Genomic DNA, 19,595 nt, shown 5'->3' on the forward strand with positions numbered 1-19,595 from the left:
AGCTTTCTGTTCTAAATCAGTTTCTTTCAACCTGCATCCAAGAGACCTTATTACTTCAGCGGCTTGTATTTCAATATCTTTCTGTTCTTACCCCAGATCCCCCACCTGGAAAATCCTCTGTTTGTAGTTAAGCACTAAAGGTCTATATAATTCATAACGGCAAAGGAAGAGAAGCTAGGCAAAACTTTAAAAAACAGCGGGCTGCATATGACAAGAACAGCATTCTTGAGATTACATGAGCTGGATAGGAATAAAAGCTTTCACTGTCAACACCACAGAATAACAAGGAATGCTGTGGTTAACAAACTCCCTCCTCTGCCCCCCCTCCAGTAGGGGGCTTCCACTGTCTCTGTTGGAATGTTCATGGTCCCCAATTCCTTAACCCCTTATCCAAAGGACTTTCACTGCTGGTGGAGGACTGTTGCCTTCAGCTCACATCCATGTTGTTCCACAAACTGGCTAGAGAAGTCACTGTTACATGTAAGGGGGAGGCCTCAACAGTGCTTCCAACACTGATCTGGGGAGCGGACAAATAGAAATCGAAATTAGCTCATTGTCAGTGCTACTAACCAGCACCACTGGCCCAGCCCTACAAACAAACACCATTAATTCCTGGTTTTGTTAATAGCAGAGAATTTCTGAAACATTATCAAGAGAATTACATCTGAAATGCAGTTTGAATAAGATTCTCTGACACCACCACTGGAATTTATTCATGTATTACAGCTTTACCTTCCATCTGCTTTACCTGCTGCATAGTCCTTTCCAGTGTGGAACGATTCAATGGTTTAAGGCAGTGGTCCCCAATGCGGTGCCCGCGGGAGCCATGGTGCCCACTGGGGCATTTATGTGCACCTGCCTAGTGCCCAGCAAGGGAGAGAAGCCGCGGCCCCGCACCTGACGGGGACAGAGAATTCAGGCTGCGGGTGCAGTGTTCTCTGTTCCTGGCAGGCATGGGGCCCGCCTAATGCCCAGCAGGGGAGAGAAGCTGCGGCCCCGCGCCTACCGGGGACAGAGAACTCAGGCTGCGGGCGCCAGTGTTCTCGGTCCCTGGCAGACACGGGGCCGGGGCTTAAGCAGGAGAGAAGCCGCGGCCCTGTGCCTGCCAGGGACAGAGAACTCCAGGGCTGCGGGCGCCAGTGTTCTCTGTCCCTGGCAGGCGCAGGGCCCGCCTAGTGCCCAGCAGGGGAGAGAAGCCGGGGCCCCGTGCCTGCTGGGGCTGCGGGTGCCGGTGTTCTCTGTCCTCGCAGCTTCTCTCTTGATTCATATATTATGTAATATTAAATATGATGTTTTTCCTATTATTTAACGTACAAATACAAAATAAAACTTGAAAAATTGTTGGTGCCCGCCACACTCTTCTGAAAACATGAATGTGCTACTGGCCACAAACAGGTTGGGGACCACTGGTTTAAGGGTTTGAGCTTGCAAAGCACTGAGAGCCCTCAGGCCTCATTGATGTCAGCTGGAGCTGAGGGTATTTAGCAACATGCAGGATCAGGCTCTATATTTTCAGACTGCCTAAAACTTTCTTGCAAGGCCTTTGTAGATAGTAATTAGAAATTACTTCTATGATCACAATTTCCTCTCCTTGAAGAAGCAAGGTTTTTACAAGCAAACTTATCGCCGGTTCTTCAAAGCATCACCGTTGGTAAGATTCTGGTTCTTATCGACCCCAAGCATTTTAACATTTCTGCTCAAATTCCATGGTTAGTAGAGAAGGTAAACATTGCTATACTTGTTCTATTTCTCACAAATGAGGCTGATTAAAAAGGAAACTGTGTCTGAGGGTAAAAATGTAGTAATATTGAAGGCCAGCTTTTGGCTAGTATCGTATCAATACCAGCCTTTATCAAACACAGGAAATAAGAATCTGTACTGCGTTAAACTCCATCCAGACAGCCCCATCCCCTGGAAGGAAGAGAGACACACCTCACTAGCCTACCACATGTCTCTGGGTTCCCAGCCTCTTCTAACCACTGTGTAGGCTCAGGAGTGTTTCTCCTTACTTCTTTTTCTTCTTCTGAACCTAAGCTCATTTCTGCAAGAAATACCATTTCCCCCTTAACTTCCCCTCATTTGACTATTTGCCTTACGGTGGAACCTCTAATCTTCTTTCTCTGAAAGAACACAATTCCTTCATTTATTTCTATGCAAGCAATCACCTAAATCACATGAAATAACTTACTTTCCCCACAAAAGGAAAGGTCCCCCTTTGACTCATCATTATTTAACAGGCAAGATGCAAATAACTGACATTTTCAAATACTGTATGCATTTCTTGCATATGAGCACAAATGTTGCCACTGTTGGTAAAAATTCTGTCTCCTTTCAACTATTGACACTCATCTTCTAGTTCTCTTTCCAGCTGCTCATTTCATTCCAATAGTCTCACTGCCATGGGGTGCACATGCCTTTGTACTTTTCTGGGAGACTGTACTTTTTACCAGAGTTAATACTTGATTATTAACCTCCCCAGATATACCATCAGCTTCCCCCTTTCCTTTCCAGCAATGGCACTGTTGGTGCGAGAACCTCCTCCCCTGCCACTTTTGCCATATGAAACAAGTTTTCTGCATCTTTCAACCCCATCGATATACCATCTTCTTTCAAATCCCACCTCCAAGTCTGTTTTCCTGTGCCTACTACACCTGTTTCTTCCCCCTTCTGCTCTATAGATATTATGTATAACAGCATAATTGGATAATATTACTATTATCTAATACTTAATTCTGTAATAAGTTAACCTGTAAAGTGTTTTATGAAACCCTGTTATGGAAGATGCTACATAAAATAAGTTTATTATTTGTTCATATACCAAGTTATTTCTTACAATGGTCTGGGGAGTCATTACAAAATTCAGGGCTTGACTCAATTTGAGCAGATTCTGACTCATGCTGGGTCTTGGACTGCCGCTGAGAGTCTAGGAAGCCATGGATGGCAAGAGTACCGATCACCTGCACTTAGCAAAGAAGTTGCATCTTTTACTTTTAAACACAAAGCTCGCCATGGTAATCTATAGCATTGTCACCTTGAGTTTAGATTATTTCAGCATGCTCTACGTAGGGCTACTCCTTGACAACATTTCGAAATTCCAGGTGCCAGTTTTGACCAGTTCTAAATCGTCTGCATCCCCCATCTACCCAAGGGACCACCTCTCCCTTCACAGAGTACCAGGACGACTGCAATCATCTGAGGCACTCAAGCTAAAAATCCCACAGGAAGGGGCTGGTGGATTTTGGTGTTTGAACGAGGGATCTTTGGTTCTGGAACAGACTGCCTGCCGTGGGTTCTACAGTGCCCCAGTTTAGGAATGCTTTCCCTGGGCATGTAAAGATTGAGCAGGTTTGTGATGGATGTCACGAGGGAGTCTGTAAAAGCTGGCCAGAATGGAGATTATGCAGGAGTAGGAGAAGGTTTCTGTGAGTTTAGTAAATATTACATTTATTTTTTAAGCCTGTGGTATGTTCAGAGAGGAGTATGAGAAACAATCTGGCCAATAAAAGATTAAATGAATAAATACATGCAACAAACATATTTAAGTCGTCTGGCCTCCATCATCACTAAGAGCTACTAAGGACAAGCAATTTACTGGACATAGAAACACTTAAGATGTATCTTGTTTGGATGCACTGACTCTTTGCTCACAGATCCATGAATTTGCAGAAGGAGAAAATACTAGTCTCATTCAAGAGTCCATCAAGAACAAGGTGTGGCAAAAGTTAAAAGTTCCCTAGCTGTACTGTATCGGTTGCTTTTTGAGATATGGGTGCATATGGGTATTCCACTCAGGTGTGCGTGCACTTAATTCGCCAAAACTGGAGAACCTCACTTCACAACAGTACCCACAGGGACAATGCTCATGCTCTCTGGCCCCTGTAATCCCTCCCGTGCTGCCCTGACTCCCCTCAGTTCCTTCCCACCGAACGTCAAGAATAGATAAATACAATACAGGTAGGTAACCATTTTTTCTTCATCGAGTGGTTTCAGATGCGTATTCCACTCAGGTGACTCACAAGCAATACCAGCAGGAGGTGGGGCTCTGAGTCTACTTAAAAAATGACGGCAGAACTGTCTTCCCAAAGTTTGCATGTGACCTGGACGCAGTAGTAACAGCAGGAAGTTATCCAACTCAAAATCATCTGTGAAGAGACTGCCTGTGACAGAGTGCTGAGGCCTGGCAGGTGGGTCTGCACTCTGATCACTGGAGCCTCAATTAGTTTCCCCAGTGACAGCTGATTGAGTAAATAGGGAGGATGTAGCTAATCAGGTAGGGAGGAAGGATGAGTTAAAGAATTAATTGGCCTACCATCCGACTAGCTTAATAAAAGGGAGGAAAGAAGCACTGGGGGAAGAGGACAGGACTAGCTGTGCCCAGACTGAAGGAAATCCCAAGGAAGAGAGATCTCTTTTCCTCCTAGGGCCCGATGAACAGGAGCTGAAGATCAAAGGGATTAGCGGTTGTGTTGCACTGTACAGGTGCTGATGGACAGGACTTGAATAAATGATAGAATTGACACTAAAAAAATGAGAGCAATACCTGGGCAGGCCACGGATGGGCGGGGGGATGTGAACGCCATCAGACTGACCCTTTATATGATCCACATAGTAGACAAAAAGATGAGGTGATGAACGAAAAAGCCGAGTCTTCTCCAGATAAAAATGTCAAGCACAGTCTAACTTGCAAAGTCACTGTTCATCTGCATTTGAATGCAGTTTAGGAAAGAACACCGGTAAGTAAATCATTTGAGTAAGGTGAAACTGAAACCACTTTTGACAAAAATTTTGGATGTGGCAACAGGGCCACGTTGCCTTTGAAAAACTGCGTACATGGGGGCTCTGCCATTAAGATGTGCATTTCACTTACTCTTCTTGCGGAGGTTATAGCAACAAGGAAGGCTGACTCTGGCACAGGAGGGACAGAGAACAGGCTGCCAGGGGCTCAAATGGAGGCCCTCTTAGAAATCTCATTACCACGAAGTTTGAGAAGATTTACTTCTCTTGGATGGGAGGATGAAATGCCAAGATCGCTGCTAAGTTGACCCTCAAAGAACTGAGTGACAGACAGCTGAAGGTGTAACAGCTAAACCAAAATGTCCGGAATGCAGGCTAGCATTGGTTGAATTCCGTGAGCTAGCAACCAAACTGAAAATCGCTTCCACTCGGCCAAATGAATGAATCTAGTAGACTGTTTCCTACTATTAAGTAGCACTGGTCGAACAGCTTACAAACATTGTTCCTCCTTGTCATCTAGCCACACAGCACACTCGCTGTGCCAAGTTTGACTGTGGTGCTGAGTCAGTAGGTCAGGATAAAGAGGAAGAGATATGGGAGGTCAATCCAATAGATTAAGGAGGCCAGAGAACTAACACTGTCATAGTCAAGGCACTGGGCCATGTGCCCCAGACCTTAGTTCTGTGCTGACCTCGGTACCACTCGTGATTCACTTGAGATCTCAACAATCTTTGATAATGATGCCTCAAAGATGAGGGACAGGGGGAAAATGTCTCCGCGCTCTATCTTGATGAACTCTCCAAAGCGTCTGAAGACAATGGAGGAGCCAACCCAGTAACTGTGCTGATGGGCACCTTGGTACCCACAAGGAGGCAGACCTCAAGTGCCCACTCTGAGTCTTAGGCTGTGCCAAAGATGGTGCAGACAATTGCAACAAGTCTGCAATTACTCCAAGAGGCACAGAGGACAAAGCAGAAGGAGGCCTGACACGCTGAATGTTCCTGAATAACTGATGAGTCAGGAACAGAGAGGAAAAGCCAGTCCAATGCTACCTGCTATGCCAATGGCATGGAACCATTCGGGAACAATGTCATCAGTACCAGACTCAATGGGCGTCACACAGACGGTACTGGAGTCGACACTACAGTGTCCAACTGATGCCACCTTAGTACCAGAGAGTGGGTAGGTGGCCCAGCTCCATCACACGTGCCAGAAGACTCATGGTGTCAGTCTGCTTTCCTCTTGAAAAAGGAGGATGAATCTCTCTGAGCTCTGAAGTGGCTGCAGTCAGTTTTCTGAGACCTTCTTTTTTAACGGATCCAAGGAAGGAAGGAGAACAATTTATCTTCCTCCAGGAAGAGGTATCAGAGTCTGGCAGAGGAACATTGGCCTGTTCTGGTTCCAAAGTTGCCTGAGGGGGCCAAATGATCCTTAGAGGTCCCTGGTGCCGAAGTGAGCCTCATGGCCTGCTCCATAAGGTGCTGCTTGAGGTGTAAGTCCCTCACCACCTGAACATATGCAGATGGTGCACCTTTCTTCAGTGTTCCCTTTTGCCAGGCACAACAAACACCACATCTGAGAATCACTACTGAGGACAGCAACCCGTGCAAAGGAAAATGTTTAAACTGTGGTGATGGCATCATACCAGGATAACTATCGATCATAACTGACTTCTACTAACTAAAACTAAGGGTACTACTAAACTATCTAACTATACACAATAAAATTCCAGAAAGACTGACATAGAGAAGCGTAAGGTAAAATACCACACCCAACGCTACAATCTAATCACAGACAGTGAGAAGGAACCAAGGAGGGTCGGGGGGGTGCTGCCCTTAAATAGCTAGGGGAGGGGCTATGGGGCCAAAGTGTGCGAGCGCTGACCCACCCCCCACAGGTACTGCCAAGCTTTGGTGCACTGGGCACGTGTACTTCTGAGTGGACTACACGTCTGCAACCACTTGAAGAACCAACATTTCAGAATGCTGCATAATAGCATTGTCTGTGAACAAATATATTAAGTTGGCATGGCAACCGAATGTGGTAAATATCCAGCAGTCATAAAATTAAGCGAGTCAGAATAATAAACATGAAACATGAAAAATTCAATAAATGCTATTGAGTCACAGCTCTCAATTATCACTCCTGTTTTCATTTTGTACTTTGGAATAAAACGAAGCAGCTTTGTTTGTTAAACAGATTTCACTCCAAATACCTCCAACACAACCCTAACTCATCTAATTTCCCTCTGCCTTTATTTTAATCAATTTGAGAAAATGGAAATTAAAGGCTTGGAAATCTGTATTGGCACTCACCCTCACTCCCCTCAATAATATTCATGAATTGTACATAATTGATTTTCTGTCTGAACAGCATCTCTCTCCTTTAAGGTTCTTTTTGTGAGAATGACTGATGCTTTTACCCTTGAGGATGATTGCTATGGTTTAAACATCTTCAGTGTTGTACAGTAGCAGCTGTACTACAGTGCTCATGTAATTGTGAGCAGAAGGTGAATTTTATAATTTTTTTCTTCCTCTTTCATGGGGTACAAACTTCACCCAATGTCTTTCCCACTCCAAAATTTAAAATCTTTGGGAGTCCTTTCAAAATGAAAAAGTAAACAGGGGAGCAACACTCTGAAATGGTTTCTGAGGTAAGGTTCCCATGGGAGAACTTCCCAGAGGTCTGTCTACCAGAAGCTTTTTGTATATTTTGCAGTGTGGCAGTTGCTTTAAATTTTTTTTGTTTAAGAAGTCCAGATATTCAAGCCAGAACACGACTGGGATATCTACCATAGATATTTACATAAGCCCCAATTCAGCAAAACACTTAAGCACATGCTTAAGTCCACCCATATTTAGCAAAGCATTTAAGCACGTGCTTAACTTGAAGCATATGCTTAATTCCCATTGAAGTCAATGGGATTTGAGCATGTGCTTACATACCCTGCTGAACTGAAGTCATACAAACAATATAGGGATGGCTGCAACAATGACTCAGATTTTATAACTTCTATAAAGGTGGCAGCTTGATATGAAGCCATATGATTCAAGAAACAGAATGGTTCTCCAGTAAAGTGAAGGATGCAGATCTTCCTATTAGAGAGCTTGAATGTATAGGACAATGTTGAAACTATGCATTTATCAAAGACAATTAAATGCTGCAACACAGAACAGACAATATGGGAAATTAATCTAAAATCAAAGTCTACATATTACTGGGAAGCAAGAAACCTTAAAGCCCTGTTTTAGGAAATAGCTCTAGTTATTTGCTACATTGGGATGCCTCCTGGATTTCCCAAGAACTTCTCTGGGGTTGTTTTAACGGTCCAGGCACTCCTATAAGGAAACCTCGTATCTCCAATATTCTGAGTCAAATTCTACTGACCTCTCTCTAGTTGCCCACCAGGAATACAATTTTAAAATGTCTCAAGTGGTTGGGAAGCTTATATTTGGAATAAATGTTCAATATTTCAACATCACAAAAGATTAGGCATGAGGTGCCCCAAGGTTCCACATGAGAACTAGTGTTACTTAATGCATTTCTCAGTGAACTGGAAAATGAAGCGAACAACAAAATTTACAGATGATGCAAAATTTAGGTTAGTCAAGATTTAAAGAAGACTGAAAAACTTTCAAGGGGTTTAAGAAAAGTAGAGGAATGGGCAACATGTCAGCAGGTGAGACTCAATATTGAGAAATGCAAGGTAATGTACACTGGAAAGAATAAACTGAAACATTCAGCCACGTTGTTGAGTTCTAAATTAAATGTAACCATTTAGGAAAAAGACAAAGACAGTGCATGACAACTTCTGTTCAGTATGCCGTGGTGGTCAAATACGCAAACAAAATGTTATGGTGCACAAAGACTAGGCCAGAAAACAAGATGGAAAATATTATAGTACTTTATACAAATCAATAGCTTACTCTCAACTGGGATATTGCATTCAGTTCTAGTTGCCTTAGTACTTTGCAACCTTAATCATCTTTTAATAGCGTTTTGTGTAGAATGTGTGTGTAAATATTGTATCTGTCTTGACCAATTTAATAAGGAACAGGTTAATTCTTTGTAAGGAACAAAGGGTAAGCTTAGTAAATTCGTCAATCGCTTCTGGAGACTGCAGAGTTATAAGGATGTCCCTACAGAAATAAGATAAACATGTAGCACTAAAATGCCACCCAACAAGCCATAACAAGAACCAGCTTTTTGTTTTTAATTAAAAGCACAACAAAATATTTTTTTCATGTCTCATTCACTTATTTGTTGTTGTTATAGAATCAAAACACAGAATTTTTCCTTTTAATGAAAAGCAGAAGCAGTTTAACCCCCACCCCCTTCCTCCTATTATTTTTTTTAAAGGAGACGTGTAAAAGCCCAGAAAACTGTCCTTTGTAATGGTGCCAAGGCAAATTTCAATCCTTTATGCAATGCGGTATCGAGGCAACAATATTTGGTAAGTGTAGGAAGAAAGTTCCAAGTAAGTGCCTTGAATATCTCAACCGCCTAAGTGGCTGATCCGAGGCGGTCTACCATTATTGCCCCTTCTCTGAACATATTTATGGGTAGTCTGGCCAAGGAATAACAATGAAAAATATATCAGATATCCATTTTACCATTGAGTTACTGGAGAGAGAGAGACTATATTAAAAAATTAAAAGGAAAGACTCAAAAAAACCTTGTAAGATGAGTAACCTTGTAAGATTGAACTCATTCAACAAAGTCTCAATTGTTGATTAACTCACTGGGGCTAAGAATCAGCATCTTCCAGTGCTAATATATTAACAAATTGCAGAAGCAGCTCTGGACTTGACGGTGCAAAAATCAATGGGAATTTGGCTTCTACCTCAGGTCTGAAAATGGGACTTAGGATCCTACGTCACTTCAGACATTTCTGAACATTACCCAATGCTTAGAAGAACAAGTACAATTTTGGGGAACTCTTTTACATGAAAGATATAAAAGAATTAGAAAAGGAATGGAACTTGAGTGGACATTACTGAGATGTAAAGTAGAAGATAATAACTGAAGGTGAATGCCATAAAAACTGCTAGAAAGGTATAAACTGAAACTAAGAAAGGAATGGGTATTAAGGAAGTTCCTAAGAAACTTTTTATTCAAGAGGATATGTGTGGAATGAACTAACAAAGGCACCAACAGAACTGCAACTATTAAGATATTAATACGTTAAAAATGAGTTAAACACCTACTGGAAGGAAAAAACAGCTTAGGGCAGAAGACTAGGCAAACAGTTTGACACATCTAGAAGAGATGCTTGAAAACACTATTTAATAGTTGGAGAGGGACCTAGGACTCAAGAAAGCTGGGTTCTGTTCCAGACTCTGCTACTCTCATTATACTACCATGGTCAAGTCACTATATGTCTGTGTCTCAATGGGCCAGCCCCCATTTGTAAATAGGACAATAATACTTGCTAATCATTATGAATTTTTTGAGATACTCTGACGATGATTATCCCGAAATGTTACTGTACTAGGAAGTACAGATACAGGAACAGAAAGAATGAGCCATGGGCACTTTGGCACCGAATCAGGATCTGAAACACTGCACAAGTGTTTACAAGTCAGTACAGAAAAAACAGTAGAGACGAGGGGAGATTCTACAAACTCATCTCTCCTTACATCAGGTTGGTACTCTTTGTGTGAGTTCATGATCAAAGACTGGGATATGTGGATTTGTGCAAGCTCTACTACTTCTGTATTTTCCTGCATATTTCAATTTACAACATGGTTCTAATGCAGGCAAATCACTTTGCATTTCAGTGATAATTTTATGTAACAATTCTGATAACCAGGGCCAGCTCCAGGCACCAGCTTGGCAAGCAGGTGCTTGGGGCGGCCACTCCGGAGAGGGGCGGCAGGTCCAGCTATTCGGCGGCAATTCGGCGGACGGTCCCTCACGCCCGCTCGGAGCAAAGGACCTTCCGACGAATTGCTGCCGCAGATCGCGATCGCGGCTTTTTTTTTTTTTTTTTTTTGGCTGCCTGGGGCCGGCCCTGCTGATAACAATATTAGATTAATTTCCCCAACCTGTACATTACAAATAGTGAGCTTTGCAATGGAGCAGACTGAGGAAAAATGAACATTAGGAATCTCTGATTTCACTGACCATGTCCAGAATAATCTTAGCAGTGCTAATCATATGGAATCATTTATGTACAATACTCTAACACAATGAATACATAAGATCTGCAATAAACATTTTTTTTATCCCAAGTGTTGTCAAATTATAGCTCTCTTAACAGAAGTCATGAAATAACAGGTTATAGTAATACCAGAAACCTCCATTCAAAACAATATTGTTGCCTAAAAAGCATCATTTAACAGCTAAAATAGCTGAAATACCATCTTGAAACAAAGAGCATTGGATAAGTATTTGCCCCTGGGGTTCAGACAGTTGAATTCTCTTTTATTAACAAAAACAAAAAAGAAAGCTAGCTGAAAATATGGTAGAAGATTTTCTCTTGAAGCAAGATATTATTGTCAAATGTCGAGTTTGTTTGCCCAAGGAAAGAAATCTAGTAGGACAGTACAGTTTACCTGTTCCTGTGTCTCCAACTCCTTGTGCTGCAGCTTCTTTTCTGTAGACCGTACCTGATTGCAATAATTTTCCATTTCATCTTGTAAAGCCTGAAACAATATCAATCAATACAAAACACACGTTAAAAATTAGAAGATGGAAGGAAAAAAACCCATATACATCTCTATCCCGATATAACATGACCTGATAGAACACGAATTCGAATATAACGCGGTAAAGCAGTGCTCCGGGGGGGCGGGGCTGCGTGCTCCAGCGGATCAAAGCAAGTTCCATATAACGGGGTTTCACCAATAACGCGGTAAGATTTTTTGGCTCCCGAGGACAGCGTTATATCAGGGTAGAGGTGTAATTGCGTTCAGCTGGTAGCGAAAGTCCTGGGTATTGTATACTCTTCAATCTTCGTTTTCAACAATATCACGAGAGCCACTGACAAACTTATTCTCACTTAACCCCTTACTACACAGGTAGTTCCGCTGATTACAACAGGACTACCAATGTAGGAGTAAGGGTAACAGAATTGAGCTCTCTCATCTATTTATAAGTATTGCTAATGTTCATAAAGTTCCCCTTACTCTTTTTATTTGTACAACCTGTGTTTTGTTTGTAATGATTTCATGGTGCACCAGTACTTTGACTTAAGGGGGGCGGGGAATCTGCTCTCTCAGGAACCATGTCTTGCATCTGCAGTGGAAATGGACTCAAGGTTATCTAAACTGTAAGCTCTTTGAGGTAAGGCTTTACCTGCTAGCAAAGCACCTAGCACATATATATACAAATGAGAAATACAAATCCAATAAATAATGATTGCTAATAACAATGCTAATTTAACTGATCTTTGTCTTGCTCTTAAATCATCACAATTTTTAATAAAATCAGATGAGACCCATTACTTATTTGGTTTGTTATTATTTATTTGTATTGCTGGACCTCAGGCCCCAACTCTCAGGCCAAGGCTCCAAAGTGCTAGATGATGTAAGAACACACAAAAAGACAGTTCATGTCCCAAGGAGGTTATAATCAAAATATGATAATTCCAACAACTAAACAATTAACAAAAAGGTTTGTTAACGTTATCGTTAAATGTTTTAATGCACACTGAATATTTACTTACTAAAGCTTAATTATAGGCCCCCATTTGAATCTGGGCATTGGTACCTCAAGAGTTGACTTGAAGCAAGGTGCACAATGCTTATGCTAGAGAGACACCATCACAGAGGTGGTGATGGTAGCAGAAGAGAAGCATTTAGGGTTATCTGTAGAAGACTAGGAACTGGGAACACAACTAGTGTATCAGCTGGAAAGTACAGAGCAGGGTCAGGACTGTCTCTGAAAATGGAAATTTAGATCTGACGATCATAACAAATATAATTATAATGACTTAAAAATCTAAACAGCATGGACATGCTACTCTAAAATCTGCTGTAAAAGAGAGATCAGCAAAATTGTGTTCCCTTAATGCATTTTGCAGAGCATGTGGTATGATATCACATGCTATTGAACGTGGAATACCCATAAATAAATCGGAATAATTAAAGGTACTTGCAGTACTAAAGATTTAACAGAAAAAAAATCTCTCTCTTTTCCACAGCACTGAAATACTGTAGTCTCAAATCATTTACAGCATAAAATTGCTATTCAGATAAGATAAGAGGACTAGTTATGACAGATCTTGCACATTGTTTTGAAGTGATGCCAGGCGTTAACTTTAAAGTATTAAAGCTATAAGACCATTACATATTCTGATGCCAAAAAGTTTAACCAGACCCAGGAATGAACTTTAAGCCTGCACAGTGGCTTTTACACTATCATTTTTGCTAGACAATGTTGAAAATCAGTCTTTGTAGCCAGTCTTCTGTGCTCAACACGTCTTGAAGTTCAATACATTGTATTAATATCCTGAAAAAAATTATTCATGTAACGTGTGGTTTGTTTTAGTATTTCTGATATGGCAATTTAAAAATAGAGCTATAACTTAGGATTCAAATAATTATGTCATACTATTACATGAATTTGTAAAAAGAATGGGGTCTTTTCATGTACTAGAAAATCAATTGAGGCAGGCCATGGACCCAATGAACTCAATGAGTTTTGTTATTGATTTCAATGGGATTGAGCATATAGAGAAATTTGTTTCCCTTTTTACTAAAATCAGGAATGTCCAATAGCCATATTTGTATTAGCTGTCTGAGATCCTACAGGACCCACCTTCTACCTCCATTTTCAATTGAGCAACTAATATCATCCATCTAGCATGTCATGGTGAAAAAGAGAATTAGGGAATTGTTCGTACACTGGAAGGGATCCTCAACTGTGCTGATGCCACCCACTCACCACGTTTATTTCCTTCACTCAAAGCTGCCAACCTTCCTCTAACTGGAAAGTTTCATTCATTTGCTTGGTTTCTGTGGTATAAAAAAGCATGCATGTATACGTTTTTGTTTTATTTTATTTTCGTCTTTGAGAAAAAACAACAACTTTCATTGGATTCCACTAGGAAAGTCCGGAGCAAGTAAATACATCCACCAAGACCGTACTGATAGTAAACACAGCAACAACTTGGCACCATTGAAGAGAACTTGTAAAGCACCATCTCATCCATCAATTTCCCCCTTTTGTCTTTATTATTTTCTTAAAGCACACAAATATATTGTGCAGAGGGCCTACAGTGAAAAGTACATGACAATCTGAGGATATGTGGGTTTAACTATCATACATTTGCTTCTTAAAATGTTGTAAACTCTATTCTATTACAGAGATCATTACCATTAAACAATTATCCAACATAGAATATATTGTGTGAGTTTATAGACAATTCCCATTATCTATTATAACTGTCAGTCCTTAACGTGCTTGGGTGTTGGGACGGTGGAGAGACATTTAACTCCTTTGTGAGAGTCTGGTGAAGTCATCTAGCACTTAAGGTTTCTGAGCGGGGTAGAGTGCGAGCCAAGTCCAATACTGGTCACTTCACAGCAGCCATTGTTGTGTAGCAAGGCTGTTCTCTGAATGATTCCATTAGTTCTCCTCGTTGCATGGGAAGTGAAGCATCCAGAAGGAAACATCAAATCAAGATAATCAGCATTATATCAAAGCCCATCCAAGAAAAGAAAAGAAAAAGTGTGGGGTTGGAGGTGTGTGATCCTTGCATATCAATATCTCCAGAGAATAAGAATTACAGATAAATAATTTCCCTGTGCAAGATTCCCATTCCTACACAGTAAGAACCTTGCTGGATATCCCAAAAGAAAACAGAGTGTAAAGCTGCATAAAGTGTCAATGAAAAGGGCACTTCCACAGCATAGACAAGGAGACTTTTATATCTAGTCTCACTTTTCTATGCCGAAGGAAGATCGCTCCAACAACATTACTCTTGGACTATAGTTAATAAGATTCTTGAGACACAAACCCTTCAAAATGCTCCACAGACTATTGATGCTAGAGACTTGAAACCTATCACCTTCTGATTACCTCATCATTGTGAAATATGAAATGTTGGTTCGATAATTGGCAAGAGGATTTTTGTTAAAATATATACTCAGATATATGCAGCTCCCTGTTATTCAAATGAGAGTAATGTCCCTCCTCCTCTGATATTTAGTAATTACACTCAAAATTCCTTTGAATGCCTAAAACCTCATATTTAAGGAGAACAGCCTGGATGCAATGTCTGCTATTCAATGCTGCCAAGTTTGTATTGAATTTTGAAGCCAGGTTGACTGACTTGCAAGAAAAAAAGAGAAGGGGGCGGGGGGAATGTTATCCAAGGTTTTACCGAGTGTGCGGCTCAGGGTAGCTATGAATCCAGGGTTCACAAAGCTCTTCAATCTACCTGTCCTCATGCAGGATGCACTTAAAATGTATTAAACAGTTGACAGCTTATCCTGGGAGCACGGTATAACCTCTCTTTTGGAAAATTAAACATAGGATTAGGGTTCAAAAGTCATTATTCAGCAAAAAAAATGGTTATACTGCACTCACCCCAATTACTCAGTAACACAACTGGGCATTTGTTTTATGGAAGTATAAGCTTTTATGCAAAATCTTCAAAATGCAAAGTTCTACCCATGGAATACCGATGCCTACGTTTAATGACTGATGGGATGGACAACACAGTATAGTGTAAAAATTAAAAAATCCAGCCTTAAGTTTTGAACCACAAAGGCAGTTTCCATTTTTTCCAAATGGAAAACAAAAGCGTAACAAATTAGGATTTGTCTGGACACACAAAGTTTGCTGCAAACTCGGGGTGTGACTCTACCCACACTAGCCTGCCATGTACTAACTGTCCATGTGGACTCTGTTGACATGCGTTAACAGTTTGTTAATCAGTTAAACTGTTCAAGGTACAAAATTCATCCCTTTCTCAGCTTTTCTGAGTTGGCTTACATCACTGCTGTAAAGACAGTATTTTTTCAGTTATACTGGCTTTCAAATGCCATGTAAACATGTTTGCTGTTGAAAGTCTACACCATACCTGACCTTGGAAGTGCTTTGTGTTGGCTTGAGAACAAAGAAATGAAATGTTTTGCTTTCCAGCCCAGATATCCTACACTTTGAAAAGCACTTAAACATGTAAATGAGATAATAAGCTCTACTGCAACAATGTGGGTGAACTACAGCTGCGGAAAAAGGCACATTCATTAGATTTATTGATAAAAATGGGAAAAAACTAAAACATTTTATATTGCAAATGTTTTTGAGTTTTAACTAACTGTTCATAAGATGCAAAGAACACATTAAATTGATAGTCACGGGCCTGATGGAAAAGAGGAGGGACTGTTTTGTGGTTAAGGTGCTGATCTAGGACTCGGAAGATCTGGGTTTAATTCCTGGCTCCACAGGCTTCCTTTATTACTTCAGGCAAGTCACTCAATGTCTCTGTAGCTCAGTTCTCCTCCAACTGTGAAATGGGGATATTAACACTGCTTTTGTTAATATCTGTGAGACACTCAGATACGATGGGGATTTTAGCAGATAGATGGAATGTGTGAACAGAATGTTATGGCTTGGATAGGTTTTATTTTTAACCCCCACGAACATAGCAGAGCCAACTAAACTTTTAACTAAACTTTCATTTGGAAGAGCAAATCCACTCTTGGTAACTGAGAACAGGGTTTGGAGACAATAGGATTGCACATGTGGAAGTAAGTGCAGCACTTGTCCTACAAAATCTTTTATACTGGTGGGTGACATATGAGACCAGAAAAATCCAACTTGACTTTTAAATCAGAGGTTGCAACGGTGACAGATTTTTTTTAAAACTTGTAAACCATATAGTTTTGACTTGGAGTCACAGACATAAATATGGAATGGCATGATGCCAGTTCTACAAAGTCACTTTTCAGACAGAAACACACAGTGAGGCATTAGTTACAAGGTCTAGTTGGAAGAAAGAAAAAAAAAAAGACCTGGAAGGATCAAACGAACAAGCATACAATGGTGATACAAGAAGGATTTTTTTTTTTCATTTTTAATATATGAAAAAATGTTCTGCTCGTACTTTAACCACTGTACAGGAAATAGTTAAAGAGAAAAAACTGTGCATAAAAACTTGGAAAAACTGAACAGGCAGAAACCAAAACTGTTTTGACCTATTTTTGCATAATGTGAAGTATTTCACTATTGTATTTTCTTCAGAAACCTTCAACGAAAATTATTTCCTCCTTTATGTAAGTTACTGAGCACACAGGCCTTGTTCTTGCTCCAACTAAAGTCAATGGCAAAACTCCCAATGATTTCAGTGGTACAGAATTGGCCACAGTGAACATGGTATGCTATTCCTCCTCTTCAATATAATTAGCTGAATAAATAAGAAGAGAGGCTTGTAGGGAAGGGGAAGTCTTTTAAAATGTTCTCCATGCAAGACCTGACAGTATTCTAATCTTGAAGAGCAGGGTGTTAGACTCGAAAGTCATTGTTCATCAAGATCAGCATAAGCCTGGTAGGGGCATATTCTCTTTTTGATACACATGCATAACTCTTACTGGTTGCAAAGCAGCTATGCATGCACATCAAGAAGAGAACAGGCCTCAGTTCTTATGATCAATGTAGAGTAATACTAATAATAGGGGTAATAATAGTTAGTTCTTTTCATCTTCAAAGGGCTTCACATACATTACCCAATTAATATAATTAGTTAATGAAAGATGCAGTAATAAAAGCTACTGTAATTACCTACTGTTGTCTTAATTCTCTCACTAACAATGCCCACTGAAGAGTGCTTCTACTTTACACTCTCAAAATCTGCGCCAACAATTCTGGAGTACAGGTCTCCCTTTGCATATCTCTTTAATTCAGATTAAAATCATTTATGGCTTTTCTCTCCACTAACATGTGAAGAAAAGCCTAACTCTGGAAGCTTAAGGAAAATCTATACAAACATGAACACAAACTACACAGCATTTTGTTCTAGAACTACATATGCACTTGTAAACTATCTAAAACCGTGACAAAATAGCAATGACACAACCCGGAGCCCTGTCATCTGTTTATGGAGTGGTAGGTCAGGAATAGTCTAAAGATCACACAGGCAAGAATTCATCTTCTAAGTTGGGTGGTTTCTCTATTTATAGAAGCAACTGCAGCTCCTAGTTGAAAAATAGGTCAAGTTTATCATCAAAAGTAATCTCAGGTACTCTCCAACTAAATTAATGTCCCATCATCTCCTTTTAAGTAATTGTTCTCTTTGTTCAAATATTCCCTGATTAAATAAAGTGGTGTGATCCTGTGGGTGACATTACATTAAAGCAGGGGGTCTCAATCTTCATTGCACCACGACCGGTTTCTGACAACCCCGGGAGGGGAGAGTGAAGGCTGAGTTTGCCTGAGTCCCGCCGCCCTGGGCAGGGGGGGCCAAAGCCCAAGCGCTTCAGCCCCAACTGGGGGGCCTGTAGCCTGAGCCCCGCTGCCCAGTGCTGAAGCCCTCGGGCTTCAGCTTTGGCCCTGAGCGGTGATGCTGAGGCTTCGGTTTCAGCCCCAGGCCTAGGCAAGTCTAATGCCAGCCCTGGCGACCCCATTAAAATGGGGTCATGATCCACTTTGGGGGTCCTGACCCGAAGTTTGAGAACCGCTGCACGAAAGGTGGCTGGGCTTATTGTTATTAAAATAAAACTTGGGAAAATGTCATTCCAGAGACCACTGCTGTGCTCGAGTCACAAAAGTATAGGGACAAGGATTGAGATTTGGGTCAAATTTTCTGCTGGTGCAAAATTGATGCAGCTCCATTGATTTCAATAGAGTTTTGCCCATTTACGCCACCAAAGAATTTGGACCTTGGTTTTTTCCCCTATTGTTCTGCATTCCAGTGCATGATCGTTTCAAAACCTCTGTGCTCAATTTCTCTCTTGTTTTTGGTGTAAAGGAAAGGAAATCTTATGGTTTTAACCTAATACATATGTATGCTATTCACATATGGCAAAATTCCTTTCTGGTGGGAACTTTTTAGCTGTTGTTGCAACACACCATATATCCAAGAAATTCTGCTTTGATGTTGAACTATTGCTACACTACTCATTAGGCTACTGATTCAATATGAAAAGCAACATTTCTGTGGTCTGTGTCAAAACAATAGCTTTGTTTTCACAAACAATGCTTCCCCCTCAGCCTATATCCAGTGGTCAATATTACTGCAACTGAAAAAGAAAAAAATTCATATTATTATTCTGCTCTGAAAATAGTTTGTGGGTTTAATCACTCAAGTTATTCTTACAGGCCCAGATTTTTAAAAATATTTCGGCTTTGTGACGCTCAGCAATGCACTGCCTAATGGAGTTAGAAATCTAAATCCCTTTTGAAAATGAGATGTAGACACCTACCTCACTTAGGTGTTGCAACACTACTGCAGCAACACCTAAATAAATACCTTTCAGAATCTGAGCCACAGTCTATAAATAACATTGGAATTATTTTTATGTTTATACAGATAGCGCCGATGATTTATTGTACACCAGGGATAAAAATTAAAACATCTGAAACAATATTTTCCATTTATATAACACCTTCCTCCCATGGTTCTCTCAGCCTTTTATGAGCAATTAAGCCTTGTCACCAATGTAAGATAGATAAGGATTACATACTCTTTACAGATGGGGACCTGAGGCATAGGGAGTAACTGACTTTCCTGGGTCCTGCAAGACAGTGGCAAAGCTGTGAATAGACTCCAGGAATCCTGATAGCTAATCTCTTGTGCAAACTACTAACTAATACTGCTTCTCAATGTTCAAACAGCAATCACACCATGGAATGAAAACACAAGTGTTAACCAGTGAATCTTTTCCAAAAATATGCTCCCCACAGTGCTATAT

General features: G+C 40.7%; 1 protein-coding gene across 5 annotated transcripts in view; it reads right to left on the bottom strand.

The window, feature by feature from the left end:
• The window catches only part of CEP112 (centrosomal protein 112), a 291,150-nt gene that overhangs the window by 11,969 nt on the left and 259,586 nt on the right, over positions 1-19,595 (bottom strand). For all 5 annotated transcript variants that reach the window (XM_054048114.1, XM_054048115.1, XM_054048117.1 and 2 more), the window contains one exon: positions 11,292-11,381. In XM_054048114.1, coding sequence (XP_053904089.1) covers positions 11,292-11,381 — 90 coding nt within the window. The remainder of the gene's footprint in view (positions 1-11,291; positions 11,382-19,595) is intronic.

Source organism: Malaclemys terrapin, chromosome 13, assembly GCF_027887155.1.
Source record: "Malaclemys terrapin pileata isolate rMalTer1 chromosome 13, rMalTer1.hap1, whole genome shotgun sequence".
Taxonomy (NCBI): Eukaryota; Metazoa; Chordata; order Testudines; family Emydidae; genus Malaclemys; species Malaclemys terrapin.